A 16412-nucleotide genomic window follows, 5' to 3' on the forward strand; every position below is an offset into this window, starting at 1 on the left:
AACAATAAATAGGCAGAAAACTACTGCAAACTACTGAGTTTTTATGTAAAGAGGATGTTTGACAAAGTGAAATATCTTAACCACAAAGCTATATGGGACACTGAGAGCAAATCAGAACACTGAAAACCATTTTTGACATCTACTTATTATGTTAGAATGTAAAATCAGTTTTTTGCATATGAGGTTGTATATTTCCATTTCCATGTCCCTGATATATGCAACAAATAATTTTAATGTTAAGATCAAATTTAAGTTATCTTTAATATGTTGCATTTATGAGTTTTTATAAGGGGGTGTCCACAATCTTACTGCCAAACAGGGGCTGTTAAAAAAAAGTCAATTTGTAGAGACACATGCCTATTTTCTGCTAATGGACGGAGTGTGGGAAAGCTCTGGAGAGCAGAGTTGAGGGTGAATGACATGATCCCCACAGCAGCCCAGTAATTCTCCAAAGAAATTCGGCACACTTAAGGAAAACAACTGCTCAAAAGTGAAAACCTCCACCTTTGTCTGTAGAGATAGTTTATTTTGTTAATCAAAGTTAGGGCCAGTAATGAGCCATGATAAAAACTTAAACCATGAGATGATTAATCATTGTGATGAAACATAACAGATATTTCACCAAAATTTCAAATTTTACAAACTGCCTGAGTCAGCCAATGGTGTCCTTTCCCTCCAGATGGCTGGTGATGTCACACTCTGTTTCTATAACAACACACAGCCAGCATCTGTCACTGAAGTCTCTTTGTGGTTCATTGACCATACAGGGAGTCAGTGTGGGAAACTCAGCTCTACTTGTTCCTCACACCGACAACAAGGCACGTGTCAAAAGACTCTGCTGGGCTACATCTGGACAGCTGCAGGATTATTGTCCTGGACTGATTTTAAGCGTCTGAATGATCATCACACTGTTTTCAAACATCTCATAGTACTGCTTTACAAAATTTTTCATTTATGATTCAAATAATTTGGTTAAAAAAAAGGCAAGTTAAAAAGTTAAATGACATGTTTAACTGTTTCAGCTAAAAATATAGTGTTTGCTTGCACATTTTAGATTTTAGCTCAATGTAAGCACCAAAAAGTCCAGAACCTTTTTTGTATTTCTTTTAATCAGACACATATTTCAGACATTACATCTTTATTCCCTCACGTGTGTGATGTGATGATGAGCGTGTGCTCAGTCAAAGTCATTGATCCCAGCATCAGGCAGCAGATCTGCTCTCTCTACAGGGTCACCACTTTCCCAGATTCACATAGAGCTCCAAGAGTCTCTCTCCATCACCCCCCCAGTCCTCCACCTGTTCCCCTGAGATATAATCATTGTCCCTCAGGCATTTCAACATGCTGCTGCTCCACATGCCTTATTGTGTCATCAAGCTCTCTGACTGGCTGAAACTGTGAGAAACTTCAGTCAGACCAAGACCCACACATTCATATGGAGATGTGGGACTATAAATAGGAGGGATGAAGCCAGCAGAGATCAGATTCTCTCTACAGAGACCTCTACAGCACACAGATCCAGCCATGGCACCTACAATCACTGCAGCTATCACCAATTCTCAGGACCATCTGACTCTGACCCACAAGGTAAATTCAAGATTCAACAACATTTAAATATCATTAATGACAGCTTGTCTTTCCTCATGCTCACACTTTCCTCCACAACAAGTTGATTAATGACTTTCTTCTTCTTCTTCCTGCAGCTCAGAAAGCCTCTGGTGGAGAAGTTACGCAGAGAGCGAATCAACAGCAGCATTGAGCAGCTCAAGTCTCTCCTGGGTCCAGAGTTCATCAAACAGCAGCCAGACTCCAAGCTGGAGAAAGCAGACATCCTGGAGATGACTGTTTGTGTCCTGAGACGACTGCAGCAGCAGAATCAACAGCACACAAGACTGATGAACCACTTCAACCAGCTGCAGTCTTCCTCTGATAAGAACCTGAGAGAGGCTGACTTCTCTCCTCTGAGCTCCACAGTCCAGACCAGCATCACCAAAGACAACAGTCCAGTCAACAGCGCCCTCTGGAGGCCGTGGTAGACACCTACACACTGAACTTACTACCAGACAAACTCACATGACCACATTGGTCAAAGATTACTGGACTGAATTCTTTGAAATTTCATGGACTTGTTCTTCTGTATGTACAGAAGCTTGTATTTTCTGTGTTTTTCTTTGTGCAAGATGACATTTCCTGAGGAAATGACAGCAACAATATCTTTCAAGTTAAGAAAGAGAACATCTTGTCATGCATGTTGCATGAACAACATCTGATTGCATCAGCAATTATTATTAGAACTTATTTTACTTGCTGTATTAACAGTATGTGCTATGGTAACATTTGTTATCTTTTGATAGTTATTGATCATACTGATCAAAAAACTTTATTTGTCCTTGGGACATATTTTCATAATGACCTTAATACTTTAATCTGTCTTGATTACTCAAAATTGATCTGCTGTAAGATCCAAATGTTAATCCTTTTTTTCTAAAAGTTTATTTAAAAACTTAAACTGTCCTTTTTATGGACATATTGTCAGAAGAAAAATGTTCCTGCTTTCTTCAAAAAGTTTTTCTTATGTTACAATTTCCTTGTCATAATTTTATGATTCACCACATCAGTAAAATATAATACAAGGGTGATATTTGTCAATTTCTGACATGTAGTGATCATTTTTGATCAAAAATTTTAATTGTCCTTGATATGGACATTTGGTCTAATGGACTTGCCCCACTTTATGTGATTATCTTAAAGTGATCTGTTTTAAGATAAAAATGTTTATCTTTTTACTGTAAAAGGTTTGTTAAACGTCACACTGTCACAGTTTTCCAGTGACGTCATTTTTACATTTTGTGAATCCATTGAATTTACTGGTTATTAAGAGCAATGTGATCTGTTATAGGGTCATTTTTCTGTTCAGTAAATGAAAGGTTTTCTTCTTGTGAAGAACATCTCAAAGGACAGTGAGTACTGTGTCCTCACATATTGTAAATCATTTGTCTTTTATAAAGACAGTTGTTCCTTTACTCTCTGAGTACAGTGTGTCTTGTAGAAATCTACAAGTTGATGTTGTGATGTATCATCACCTCTAGTTGGAGCTTTGAATAAACAAACACTGCCAGATGAAAAATCTCTATTCTCCTGTCACTGTGTTTTGTGGTTGTACTTGAGTAATTTTTGGGGTGTTCTTGTACTTTTATGAGCATTTGTCAAGTTTGTAATTTGACTCTTAGCTATGTATGGATTCATGTACGTAATCTACTTCACTATATAAAGTCCTAATTAGTTAATGAGTTGGCCTACAATTTGAATTAATACAATAAATACCACGACATATGTAACGAAAAAATTGATAATGCATTAAATATCAATGGTTAAAAGTAACTAACTACTCTGAGTAGCTTTTGAGAAGAATACTTTGTAATATTACTTAAGTATTTTTTTAACACCAGTAGTTTTACTCGTAGTTTAGAATCATTTCAGTAATGTAACAGTACTTCTGCTTGAGTACTGATTCCCAGTACTCTTTCTGCAACTGGTGGTTACTCTCTTTATTATGATGAAAGAGAGACTTTCTACATTTAGTTTTGATTTTCCCTTGATTGATGGAGGCCTTTGATTGATGGAGGCCTTTGATTGATGGAGACCTTTGTTACTACCTCTAACTGACCGACTGGGATTTGATGCAATGAAGGGATGCAGTTTGGGAAACCAGAGGAAACTAACTCACAGAACCCTGTGGGACAATAGATCAAGACCTTTGACCTGAATGGACAGAGATTAAAAGGAAGCCTGGCTCTTAGATTTTGGTTGCTGTTATATCATAATGTGGCACAAGGGTTGTCTTTTCCTGGATGTAAAGGCTGCATTACAGAACAGTGACGCTAGTTGTTGAACTTACCAGACTGCTCTAGATGCTCTATTGTTTTCCTTTACCCACTTAGTTATTATATTCACATTAGTGATAATTATGCATAAAAAATCTTCTTACTTACTCTTTTGTCAGAAGCACCAATAATAATCCACGTGTTGTTGCATTAATAATGAGGTATTTGATCTAAAATACTGTGATAGTTTGTCCATATTGCCCAGCCCAACTTTGCTGCAACTGTTCCTTGATGACATAAATCAAGATCAACACCTGTTCCACAGTAATTACATCTTATGAGACCCAAGACTTTTAGAATAGTGTTTCAAAAAGTTTGTTGATGTAAGTGATGTTAATTTTTTTACTTTAGTTGGCTATCTTAATTTGGCATGTGAGATGTTATCAACTATCTCCTATCGGTCATGTTAATTATGACTTGAGGGGACAAACTGTTATAAGCCTAATTACACGTTCTGCACACCAGTACACAAACATGAGATTTTAGCATGTTACAATGATAATTAATAAATCTTGTGTATGAAATTGAAGTAATTTCCACATATTGTTCAAGTACCCATTTTTCACTTTAATGGCTAGTTATTTTTTAATGGGGCCCCACTCTCTGCCCATGGCGGCACACGCTGCATGTGCTCTAGATTCTCAAAATGTCCATTTGTACAGAGGGGCACATGCCTATTTGCTACTAATGGACGGAGTGTGGGAAAGCTCTGCAGGGGAGAGTTCCATGAATGACATTCATCCCACCAGCAGCCGACTAATTCTCCAAAGGGATTTGGCACACTTCAGGAAACAGCTGCCCTCCAGGAAACTTCCCGCCCTCATGTGTGGAGCTGAAACTTCGATCCAATTCATGGTCAGTAATGAGGCATGATTATGACTGGAGGATCAAAATGTATTACAGTGACTGAAAACTGAAAATATCAGATGATTAGACATTTTAGTGACAAATCTGCCACCAAAATTTCAAATTTCACAAACTGTTAGAGTCAGCCAATGGTCTCCTTTCCCTCCAGATGGCTGGTGATGTCACACTCTGTTTCTATAACAACACACAGCCAGCATCTGTCACTGAAGTCTCTTTGTGGTTCATTGACCATACAGGGAGTCAGTGTGGGAAACTCAGCTCTACTTGTTCCTCACACCGACAACAAGGCACGTGTCAAAAGACTCTGCTGGGCTACATCTGGACAGCTGCAGGATTATTGTCCTGGACTGATTTTAAGTGCCTGAATGATCATCACACTGTTCTCTAGCATTGAATTATTTATTTATTTATTTATTCATTCATTTATTGTTTCCAAAATATTGTTCATTAAGATAAACCGGTCAAGTAAAAAATGAAATTAAATATTTTAATTTGCCAATGAAAAATTAAGGGACATTAGCTGATTCATTTACATTTTAGTTCAATAAATTCAAATACTTTCTATGTTTCATTTTTATCAGGCATGTATTTCATACATTACATCACAAATGTTAACCTCTGACACGCATGTTGAAATTATGAGCGTGTGCTCAATCAAAGTCATTGATCCCAGCATCAGGCAGCAGATCTGCTCTCTCTACAGGGTCACCACTTTCCCAGATTCACACAGAGCTCCAAGAGTCTCTCTCCATCACCCCCCCAGTCCTCCACCTGTTCCCCTGAGATCTAACCATTGTCCACCAGGCATTAACAGCATTCAGCGTGTGTAATCCTTTGTTGTGTCTCTGAGCTCTCTGATTGGCTGAGACTGTGAGAAACTAAAGTCAGACCAAGACCCACACATTCATATGGAGATGTGGGACTATAAATAGGAGGGATGAAGCCAGCAGAGATCAGATTCTCTCTACAGAGACCTCTACAGCACACAGATCCAGCCATGGCACCTACAATCACTGCAGCTATCACCAATTCTCAGGACCATCTGACTCTGACCCACAAGGTAAATTCAAGATTCAACAACATTTAAATATCATTAATGACAGCTTGTCTTTCTTCATGCTCACACTTTCCTCCAGAACAAGTTGATTAATGACTTTCTTCTTCTTCTTCCTGCAGCTCAGAAAGCCTCTGGTGGAGAAGTTACGCAGAGAGCGAATCAACAGCAGCATTGAGCAGCTCAAGTCTCTCCTGGGTCCAGAGTTCCTCAAACAGCAGCCAGACTCCAAGCTGGAGAAAGCAGACATCCTGGAGATGACAGTTTGTGTCCTGAGACGACTGCAGCAGCAGCATCCAGCTGTGGACTCAGCAGCTGTTGATCGGGGCTACTCCAGGTGTGTCCAAGAGGTGAAACACTTCCTGTCCAGGGAGCAGGTGAAGACACAGGCCCAGACACGTCTTCTGAACCACTTCAACCAGCTGCAGTCTTCCTCTGATAAGAACCTGAGAGAGGCTGACTTCTCTCCTCTGAGCTCCACAGTCCAGACCAGCATCACCAAACACAACAGTCCAGTCAACAGCGCCCTCTGGAGGCCGTGGTAGACACCTACACACTGAACTTACTACCAGACAAACTCACATGACCACATTGGTCAAAGATTACTGGACTGAATTCTTTGAAATTTCATGGACTTGTTCTTCTGTATGTACAGAAGCTTGTATTTTCTGTGTTTTTCTTTGTGCAAGATGACATTTCCTGAGGAAATGACAGCAACAATATCTTTCAAATTAAGAAAGAGAACATCTTGTCATGCATGTTGCATGAACAACATCTGATTGCATCAGCAATTATTATTATACCTCACTGTATTACTATGTACTCTATGGTAACATTTGTTATCTTTTCATTGTTATTGATCATACTGATCAAAAACCTTTAACTGTTCTTTTTAGGGACATACTGTCCTAATGGACAGCACCTCACTTTAATCTCTCTGATTATTCAAAACTGATCTGTTGTAAGATCCAAATGTTCATCCTTTTTTTTCTAAAAGATTTACTTTATGTCACAATTTTCCTGTGATGCTTTTATATTTTACTACACAGCATGCATTGGTAAAATATAATGATGCAATGCTGACATTTGTTACCTCTTGATTAGTAATGATCATTTTGATCAAAATTCTGAACAGTCTTTTTGTGGACATTTTGTCAGAATGGACTTTCTCTCACATTTTATGGGATTGCAGAAACATGATCTGTTTTAAGATCAATATGTTTATTTACTTACTGTAAAAGTGTTGTTTAATGTCACACTGTCACAGTTTTCAAGTGACAATGTAACTTTTACATTTTGAGAATTAACTGAATTTTATAGTCAGTAAGAACAATTTGATCTGTTGTAAGATCAGTTTTTACTATGGTTTCTGTTGTTCAGTAAAAGCAAATGTTTTGTTTGAAATTCTCAAAAGACACTGAGTACTGTGTCCTTAAAAATATTGTAAATCGTTTGTCTTTTATAAAGACAGTTGTTCCTTTACTCTCTGAGTACAGTGTGTCTTGTAGAAATCTACAAGTTGTTGTTCTGATGTATCATCACCTCTAGTTGGAGCTTTCATATGTTATGTGGCTCATTGTGGCTTGTTGAATAAACAAACACTGCCAGCTGAAAATTCTGTGCTCTCATGTCATTGTGTGTCATGTTTACCTTTTTTATTATGATGAGACTTTTTACATTTTTTTGACTTAATTGATAGAGGCCTCCATCACTGTCCCCACCTTTGATTGACAATTCAAGATAAAATTCAGCTCAACAGTAAATGTTTATCCATAACATACCTGTTTGCTGTAAAACTAAACATAGTAAAGATGGCTTAATACGTCATCAACCAAAATGAGGGAAAGTACATTCCAAAGACTATTTTGCTGCAAGATCCTTCTGGTATAAATGTTAGATTGAGGTGTTTTAATGTAAAAAGTTTGAAGTTAAGTATTTTTCTCTTTAAAGAGGTCAGACATTGCTTCTTAAGTGATGCATAATGAGGCACACTTCTATTGTTCCTCCAGTGAAAGGACAGAGTGTGGGAAACCAGTGGAAACTCACTCACAGAGCCCTGTGGGACAATAGATCCAGACCTTTGCCCTGAGGACACATGGATTAAAGGGGAGCCTAGCATAGCCTTACTCTCAACACTGGAGGAGCTTTTGGTTGTAACGGTTGTCCTGATATGAATCAGACTTAACACCTTTTGCAGAATATTATCATTTAATCTGGTGTGATCCAATATTTTAGCACAGTATTTAAAAATATAAATATATATCAGTTACAGTATGCAAGTTAAACTGTATAAATGAACATATTTAAACATAAAATTCTGGTAAATTTGACTTAGAATTTACAACCTTGTGATACTCAGTCTTTGAAGACCAAAGAGCAAAACATCAAAACAAGTGCACAGGGTTTATATGTTAAGAGGCAATTTAAGACGTACACATCTAGTCCACTTTGCAAGATCATCGTCTAATATAAAATTTTGAGCCCAGTTAACTATCTTAATTTTATTGATCAGACTGACACCTAATATCCACTTCCTATCACATTAATTATGACCTGAGCAGACAAATGTATAAGACGTTCCAACTTGAGGTTCAGAACCAGACCCAGTACACAATCATGAAATTGTAACATTTACTATAATAATAAACTAATCATGTGGCTAAAATGTATAATTTATTTCAATTTCCACACACTGGTTGTGTGTAGCTGCTTTTTACTTGGCTCTACCATTTACCCTTGAGCTGTGCTGCTTATGCTCTGGATTCTCAAAAAGTCCATTTGTACAGAGGCACATGTCTATTTTCTGCTAATGGATGGAGTGTGGGAAAGCTCTGGAGGGCAGAGCTGAGTGTGACTGACATTCATCCCACCAGCAGCCGACTAATTCTCCAAAGGGATCCGGCACACTTCAGGAAACAGCTGCCCTCCAGGAAAATTCCCGCCCTCATGTGTGGAGCTGAAACTTAGATATAATTGATGGTCAGTAATGAGGCATGATTATGACTGGAGGATCAAAATGTGTTACAATGACTGAAAACTGAAAATATCAGATGATTAGACATTTTAGTGACAAATCTGCCACCAAAATTTCAAATTTTACAAACTGTCAGAGTCAGCCAATGGTCTCCTTTCCCTCCAGGTGGCTGGTGATGTCACACTCTGTTTCTATAACAACACACAGCCAGCATCTGTCACTGAAGTCTCTTTGTGGTTCATTGACCATACAGGGAGTCAGTGTGGGAAACTCAGCTCTACTTGTTCCTCACACCGACAACAAGGCACGTGTCAAAAGACTAAGCCAGGCTACATCTGGACAGCTGCAGGATTATTGTCCTGGACTGATTTTAAGTGCCTGCATTGGAGTAACACTAACATCTTCAAAATTGGATATGGTTGTATTGCAGAATTGTGTATTTCTGACTATACAACCAAAGAACCATACATTAAGTTTACAAATAAAAATAAATATTTCATTATATCAATCAAAATAGAAATTTCACCTGATTTATTTCAGGTTTTGGTTCAAAGAAAACACTGAGCAACACTTCCTATTAGTTTATTTACTTTGAGCATATGTATAAATTATACATTACACCATAAATGTTATTTCCCCACGTGTGTGATGGGATGATGAGCGTGTGCTCAGTCAAAGTCATTGATCCCAGCATCAGGCAGCAGATCTGCTCTCTCTACGTCACCACTTTCCCAGATTCACACAGAGCTCCAAGAGTCTCTCTCCATCACCCCCCCCCCAGTCCTCCACCTGTTCCCCTGAGATTAACCATTGTCCTCCAGGCATTAACAGCATTCAGCGTGTGTAATCCTTTGTTGTGTCATCAAGCTATCTAATAGGCTGAGACTGTGAGAAACTCCAGCCAAACCAAGACCCACACATTCATATGGAGATGTGGGACTATAAATAGGAGGGATGAAGCCAGCAGAGATCAGATTCTCTCTACAGAGACCTCTACAGCACACAGATCCAGCCATGGCACCTACAATCACTGCAGCTATCATCAATTCTCAGGACCATCTGACTCTGACCCACAAGGTAAATTCAAGATTCAACAACATTTAAATATCATTAATGACAGCTTGTCTTTCTTCATGCTCACACTTTCCTCCACAACAAGTTGATTAATGACTTTCTTCTTCTTCTTCCTGCAGCTCAGAAAGCCTCTGGTGGAGAAGTTACGCAGAGAGCGAATCAACAGCAGCATTGAGCAGCTCAAGTCTCTCCTGGGTCCAGAGTTCCTCAAACAGCAGCCAGACTCCAAGCTGGAGAAAGCAGACATCCTGGAGATGACAGTTTGTGTCCTGAGACGACTGCAGCAGCAGAATCAACAGCACACAAGACTGATGAACCACTTCAACCAGCTGCAGTCTTCCTCTGATAAGAACCTGAGAGAGGCTGACTTCTCTCCTCTGAGCTCCACAGTCCAGACCAGCATCACCAAAGACAACAGTCCACTCAACAGCGCCCTCTGGAGGCCGTGGTAGACACCTACACACCGAAGTTACTACTAAACTCACATGACCACATTGGTCAAAGATTACTGGACTGAATTCTTTGAAATTTCATGGACTTGTTCTTCTGTATGTACAGAAGCTTGTATTTTCTGTGTTTTTCTTTGTGCAAGATGACATTTCCTGAGGAAATGACAGCAACAATATCTTTCAAGTTAAGAAAGAGAACATCTTGTCATGCATGTTGCATGAACAACACCTGATTGCATCAGCAATTATTATTATACCTCACTGTACTTCATGTATTGGTAGTATACGCTATGGTAACATTTGTTATTTTTTCATTGTTATTGATCATACTGATCAAAAACCTTTAACTGTTCTTTTTAGGGACATACTGTCCTAATGGACAGCACCTCACTTTAATCTCTCTGATTATTCAAAACTGATCTGTTGTAAGATCCAAATGTTTATCCTTTTTTTCTAAAAGGATTACTTTATGTCACAATTTTCCTGTGATGCTTTTATATTTTACTACACAGCATGCATTGGTAAAATATAATGATGCAATGCTGACATTTGTTACCTCTTGATTAGTAATGATCATTTTGATCAAAAATTTGAATTGTTCTTGATATGGACATTTTGTCAGAATGGACTTTCTCTCACTTTATGGGATTACTGAAATATGATCTGTTTTAAGATCAATATGTTTATTTACTTACTGTAAAAGTGTTGTTTAATGTCAAATGACAATGTAACTTTTACATTTTGAGAATTAACTGAATTTTATAGTCAGTAAGAACAATTTGATCTGTTGTAAGATCAGTTTTTACTATGGTTTCTGTTGTTCAGTAAAAGCAAATGTTTTGTTTGAAATTCTCAAAAGACACTGAGTACTGTGTCCTCAAAAATATTGTAAATCATTTGTCTTTTATAAAGACAGTTGTTCCTTTACTCTCTGAGTACAGTGTGTCTTGTAGAAATCTACAAGTTGTTGTTGTGATGTATCATCACCTCTAGTTGGAGCTTTCATATGTTATGTGGCTCATTGTGGCTTGTTGAATAAACAAACACTGCCAGCTGAAAATTCTGTGCTCTCATGTCATTGTGTGTCATTTTTACCTTTTTTATTATGATAAAAGAGACTTTTTATCCATTTTTTTCCATTTTGACTTGATAGACGCCTCCTTCATTGTTCCCACTTTTGATTGATGAATCGAGATAAAATTCTGCAAATTGGTAATCCATTTCATATCCATAACATACCTGTTTGCTATAAAACTAAGCATAGCAATGTGGTTTAAATAAGTCATCAAACCAAATGAGCAAAAGTATATTTCAAAGACAATTTTTCTTTAACATCCCTTTGATGTATGTGTCAGTTTCAGGTGTTTTAATTTAAATAGCATGAAGTTCACAATTTTCTATCTTTAAAGAGGTCAGATATTGTATCTAATGAGATGCATAATGAGGCACACTTCTATTGTTCCTCAAGTGAAAGGACAGAGTGTGGGAAACCAGAGGAAACTCACTCACAGAGCCCTGTGGGACAATAGATCCAGACCTTTGCCCTGAAGTAACATGGAATAAAGGGGAGCCTGGCTCTCAAAACTGGAATTTGCTTTAAATTAAGCCTTTAGTTCTAACTGTTGTTCTGATATAAATCAGACTCAACACCTTTTGTGGAATATTATCATTTAATCTAGTGTGATACAACATTTTAAGCACTGTAAGCAAGTAAAACTGGTGAGCATACCTAAATGTAAAAATGTGGTTAATTTCACTTAATGTTGTGTTCCTCAGAATTTACAACTTTGTGCTACCTGGGCTTTGAAGAGCAAGGAACTAAAAATGAAAAGAAACTGCACATGGTTCATATGTTAAGAGAAATATCTAGTTTACTTCTTCGTATTATCTTCTAATATTAATTTATTTTTGACTCTAGCTAGTAGGGGTGTGTATCTCACTGACTGAGACAAATTCAATACGTATCTTGATGAATGTTCAACGCTACACTATATCTTAAAGTTTTTAAATGGCCACTGATTCAGTTTGATACGATTCAGCTATGACACGATACAATATGATGCAATACAAGATAATGCAGTGAGTGAATCTTTACATTTTGATTCAATTAATGCTACATTTGTAGAGTGCTATTAGTTGCAAAAAGAAATCCTGATAGTTTTACTAAACAAATAACAGGAGAGACAGAGAGAAGGAGACATTACAGTGGTGTTAACATCTTATTATGAGTCTCATGTGTAAATGAGATACTGTAGCCTAAATGAGAATCTGTGAACAAACTGTTTAAAATATTAGTATTTTTGCATTAAGATGATATTCTACTCTGTTCCATATGAAGAGTGCTGTGATTTTGATTAGTGTGGAGGAACAGTGATGCTCCGTGTTACCTGCTCTTACAGTGACATGACATCTCTGTGGCTCAGACTCGTGGCTCTGTACTCTGCTGTCTGACAAGTTTTGCAGAAATGATTTGTTTCCAATTCATGTTCAGCTTTTTACCGATGAGGACCGTCTGAACCGATGCACTCATGTCTAACACATTAAAATCAGATGAATTGGATGCATGAGTGAATATTTATACCCCTCCTAGCTAGTTATCATACTTTTGGTGTGTGAAATCATGTCCAGTATCCACTCCATGTCACATTAATTATGACCTGAATGGACAAATGTATAATGTGATCGTCTGTCCTGATGTTCAGACCCAGACCCAGTAAACAAACAAAAGATTTTAAAATTTTACAATAAAACTTGGCTAATTGTGTGTCTTAATGGTATAGGGTGTAATTTTGGTTTTCACATATTGGTTATGTACCCATTTTTCACTTTAGTAACTAATTCTTTGCAGAGATGACCCCCTCTCTCGACCCCTCATACTTACTGCTGGTGCTTAGGATCTTCAAAAAGTCCATTTGTAGAGGGGCACATGTCTATTTTCTGCTAATGGACGGAGTGTGGGAAAGCTCTGGAGGGCAGAGTCAAGTGTGAATGAAATTAATTCCACCAGCAGCCAAATAATTCCCCAAAGGGATTTGGCACACTTCAGGGAACAGCTGCCCTCCAGGAAACTTTCTGCCCTCATTTGTGAAGCTGAAATTTCAATATAAACAATGGTGTGTAATGTGGCATGATTATGGCTGGAGGATCAAAATGTATGACTGTAAACAAAGATTGTGATATGATTAGACATTTTGGTGAAACTACAGAACAAATTTTCATCAAATTTTACAAAATGCCTGAGTCAGCCAATGGTGTCCTTTCCCTCCAGATGGCTGGTGATGTCACACTCTGTATCTATAACAACACACAGCCAGCATCTGTCACTGAAGTCTCTTTGTGGTTCATTGACCATACAGGGAGTCAGTGTGGGAAACTCAGCTCTACTTGTTCCTCACACCGACAACAAGGCACGTGTCAAAAGACTCTGCTGGGCTACATCTGGACAGCTGCAGGATTATTGTCCTGGGCTGTTTGTAAGCACCTGAATTGGCATAACACCAACATCCCAACATCTTAGTGTGTATTTCCAAAATTGTGTATTTCCAATCATGCAACAATACAACCATATCTTAAATTTACAAATAAACATATGACATATCTCATTATATCAATCAAATTATAGGATTTCACCTGATTTATTTCAGGTTTTGGCTCAATAAAGCATGTGGCAAAAAGAATCCAATTAGTTTACTTACTTTAATCATACATATAAATTATACATTACACCATAAATGTTATTTCCCCACATGTATGATGTGATGATGAGCGTGTGCTCAGTCAAAGTCATTGATCCCAGCATCAGGCAGCAGATCTGCTCTCTCTACAGGGTCACCACTTTCCCAGATTCACACAGATCTCCAAGAGTCTCTCTCCATCACACCCCCTGTCCTCCACCTGTTCCCCTGAGATTTAACCATTGTCCCTGAGGCATTAACAGCATTCAGCGTGTGTAATCCTTTGTTGTGTCTCTGAGCTCTCTGATTGGCTGAGACTGTGAGAAACTTCAGTCAGACCAAGACCCACACATTCATATGGAAATGTGGGACTATAAATAGGAGGGATGAAGCCAGCAGAGATCAGATTCTCTCTACAGAGACCTCTACAGCACACAGATCCAGCCATGGCACCTACAATCACTGCAGCTATCATCAATTCTCAGGACCATCTGACTCTGACCCACAAGGTAAATTCAAGATTCAACAACATTTAAATATCATTAATGACAGCTTGTCTTTCTTCATGCTCACACTTTCCTCCAGAACAAGTTGATTAATGACTTTCTTCTTCTTCCTGCAGCTCAGAAAGCCTCTGGTGGAGAAATTACGCAGAGAGCGAATCAACAGCAGCATTGAGCAGCTCAAGTCTCTCCTGGGTCCAGAGTTCCTCAAACAGCAGCCAGACTCCAAGCTGGAGAAAGCAGACATCCTGGAGATGACAGTTTGTGTCCTGAGACGACTGCAGCAGCAGCATCCAGCAGTGGACTCAGCAGCTGTTGATCAGGGCTACTCCAGGTGTGTCCAAGAGGTGGAACACTTCCTGTCCAGGGAGCAGGTGAAGACACAGGCCCAGACACGTCTTCTGAACCACTTCAACCAGCTGCAGTCTTCCTCTGATAAGAACCTGAGAGAGGCTGACTTCTCTCCTCTGAGCTCCACAGTCCAGACCAGCATCACCAAACACAACAGTCCAGTCAACAGCGCCCTCTGGAGGCCGTGGTAGACACCTACACACCGAAGTTACTACCAGACAAACTCACATGACCACATTGGTCAAAGATTACTGGACTGAATTCTTTGAAATTTCATGGATTTGTTCTTCTGTATGTACAGAAGCTTGTATTTTCTGTGTTTTTCTTTGTGCAAGGTGACATTTCCTGAGGAAATGACAGCAACAATATCTTTCAAGTTAAGAAAGAGAACATCTTGTCATGCATGTTGCATGAACAACATCTGATTGCATCATCAATTATTATTATATGTCACTGTATTGGTAGTATGTGCTGTGGTAACATTTGTTTTGTTTTTATTGTTACTGATCATATTGAGAAAAAATGGAATGGGCATAATGTCCTGAGTGACGTTTACTCAAAACTGATCTGTTGTAAGATCTAAATGTATTTTTGTTTTTCAAAAAGGGTTTCTTTATGTCACAATTTTCCAGTGATATTTTTATGATACCCTTGGTGTAATGCATCTCTTGATTAGTAATGGTCATTTTGATCATAAATCTCCATTGACCTCAAACATGATCTGTTTTAGGATCAGTGTGTTTATCCTTTTACTGTGAAAGGTTTGTTTTATGTCACATTTTTGCAGTGATAATGTGCTCTAATTTTAGCATTATGAGATTCAAATGAATTCAGTAATGATCAAGAACAATGTGATCTGTTTTAAGGTCTGTCTTTACTATTTTTGTTTTGTTCACTGAGTACAAATGTGAGCAAATGTGTCCTCAAATATTACAGATTATTTGTCTTTTATAAAGACAGCTGTTCCTTTACTCTCTCTGAGTACAGTGTGTCTTGTAGAAATCTACAAGTTGTTGTTGTGATGTATCATCACCTCTATTTGGAGCTTTCTTACTTTATGTGGCTTCTCCCGTTGTGTTGAATAAACAAACACTGCCAGCTGAGAACCTTGTGCTCTTGAGTATTTTTTCCTTGTAACTGTTCTCATTATCATGATGAAAAAGGTATTGACTTTATCCTCTCGTACTTCATGGAGTTCTCATTAATCAATTCAGATTCTGAATGACAAAAATGAAGCACAGTATTTGTCTATCCTTAACATACCAGTTTACTGTAAATCTAAGTGCAATAAAACTTCATATGACTTTCTGAATATATTGTTATCCATAACATTTATTAAACCAGACAAAATAATGTGGTTCAGTTAAGATATTTGTTGAATAGGGACTATAAAATGTTATGTCACTCTATCTACATGGAGTCTGTCAAGTCATCAACCAAAGAAAAGATAGATTTTAGAGAAACCTTTACTGTACCATCATTTTGGCATATTTCCTTATAACTATCTTCATTGCATTGACGGAAAGACATTTTCCATGTTGTTTTGTGGATAATTTCTCTTAATTGACAGTTCTCTTTAATC

General features: G+C 38.0%; 4 protein-coding genes across 4 annotated transcripts; all 4 read left to right on the plus strand.

The window, feature by feature from the left end:
- The first annotated feature begins 1449 nt into the window (after positions 1 to 1449).
- On the plus strand, positions 1450 to 3127 carry LOC146332166 (transcription factor HES-4-like). The gene is made up of 2 exons (XM_084740006.1): positions 1450 to 1587; positions 1704 to 3127. Exons 1-2 carry the CDS (start codon positions 1465 to 1467, stop codon positions 2034 to 2036), a joined length of 456 nt encoding a protein of 151 aa, XP_084596132.1. The 5' UTR covers positions 1450 to 1464; the 3' UTR covers positions 2037 to 3127.
- A 2135-nt stretch (positions 3128 to 5262) lies between these two features.
- On the plus strand, positions 5263 to 7420 carry LOC146332167 (transcription factor HES-5-like). The gene is made up of 2 exons (XM_084745707.1): positions 5263 to 5811; positions 5928 to 7420. Exons 1-2 carry the CDS (start codon positions 5689 to 5691, stop codon positions 6348 to 6350), a joined length of 546 nt encoding a protein of 181 aa, XP_084601833.1. The 5' UTR covers positions 5263 to 5688; the 3' UTR covers positions 6351 to 7420.
- Positions 7421 to 9632: 2212 nt separating this feature from the next.
- LOC146332168 (transcription factor HES-4-like) lies at positions 9633 to 10328 on the plus strand. Its single transcript, XM_084745718.1, has 2 exons — positions 9633 to 9856; positions 9973 to 10328. The coding sequence occupies exons 1-2, from the start codon at positions 9734 to 9736 to the stop codon at positions 10303 to 10305; spliced, it is 456 nt and encodes a 151-aa protein (XP_084601844.1). The 5' UTR covers positions 9633 to 9733; the 3' UTR covers positions 10306 to 10328.
- A 2694-nt stretch (positions 10329 to 13022) lies between these two features.
- On the plus strand, positions 13023 to 15536 carry LOC146332169 (transcription factor HES-5-like). The gene is made up of 2 exons (XM_084740016.1): positions 13023 to 14485; positions 14599 to 15536. Exons 1-2 carry the CDS (start codon positions 14363 to 14365, stop codon positions 15019 to 15021), a joined length of 546 nt encoding a protein of 181 aa, XP_084596142.1. The 5' UTR covers positions 13023 to 14362; the 3' UTR covers positions 15022 to 15536.
- Positions 15537 to 16412: the final 876 nt, after the last annotated feature.

Source organism: Lutjanus erythropterus, chromosome 2 (assembly GCF_056507025.1).
Source record: "Lutjanus erythropterus isolate fLutEry1 chromosome 2, fLutEry1.hap2, whole genome shotgun sequence".
Taxonomy (NCBI): Eukaryota; Metazoa; Chordata; class Actinopteri; order Lutjaniformes; family Lutjanidae; genus Lutjanus; species Lutjanus erythropterus.

Bases quoted from the DNA above. Each gene is read 5' to 3' on its own strand.
- LOC146332166 (XM_084740006.1), top strand. From the start codon at position 1,465: ATGAAGCCAGCAGAGATCAGATTCTCTCTACAGAGACCTCTACAGCAC. The intron at 1,588-1,703 runs GTAAATTCAAGA...TTCTTCCTGCAG, and splicing joins ATCTGACTCTGACCCACAAG to CTCAGAAAGCCTCTGGTGGA.
- LOC146332167 (XM_084745707.1), top strand. From the start codon at position 5,689: ATGAAGCCAGCAGAGATCAGATTCTCTCTACAGAGACCTCTACAGCAC. The intron at 5,812-5,927 runs GTAAATTCAAGA...TTCTTCCTGCAG, and splicing joins ATCTGACTCTGACCCACAAG to CTCAGAAAGCCTCTGGTGGA.
- LOC146332168 (XM_084745718.1), top strand. From the start codon at position 9,734: ATGAAGCCAGCAGAGATCAGATTCTCTCTACAGAGACCTCTACAGCAC. The intron at 9,857-9,972 runs GTAAATTCAAGA...TTCTTCCTGCAG, and splicing joins ATCTGACTCTGACCCACAAG to CTCAGAAAGCCTCTGGTGGA.
- LOC146332169 (XM_084740016.1), top strand. From the start codon at position 14,363: ATGAAGCCAGCAGAGATCAGATTCTCTCTACAGAGACCTCTACAGCAC. The intron at 14,486-14,598 runs GTAAATTCAAGA...TTCTTCCTGCAG, and splicing joins ATCTGACTCTGACCCACAAG to CTCAGAAAGCCTCTGGTGGA.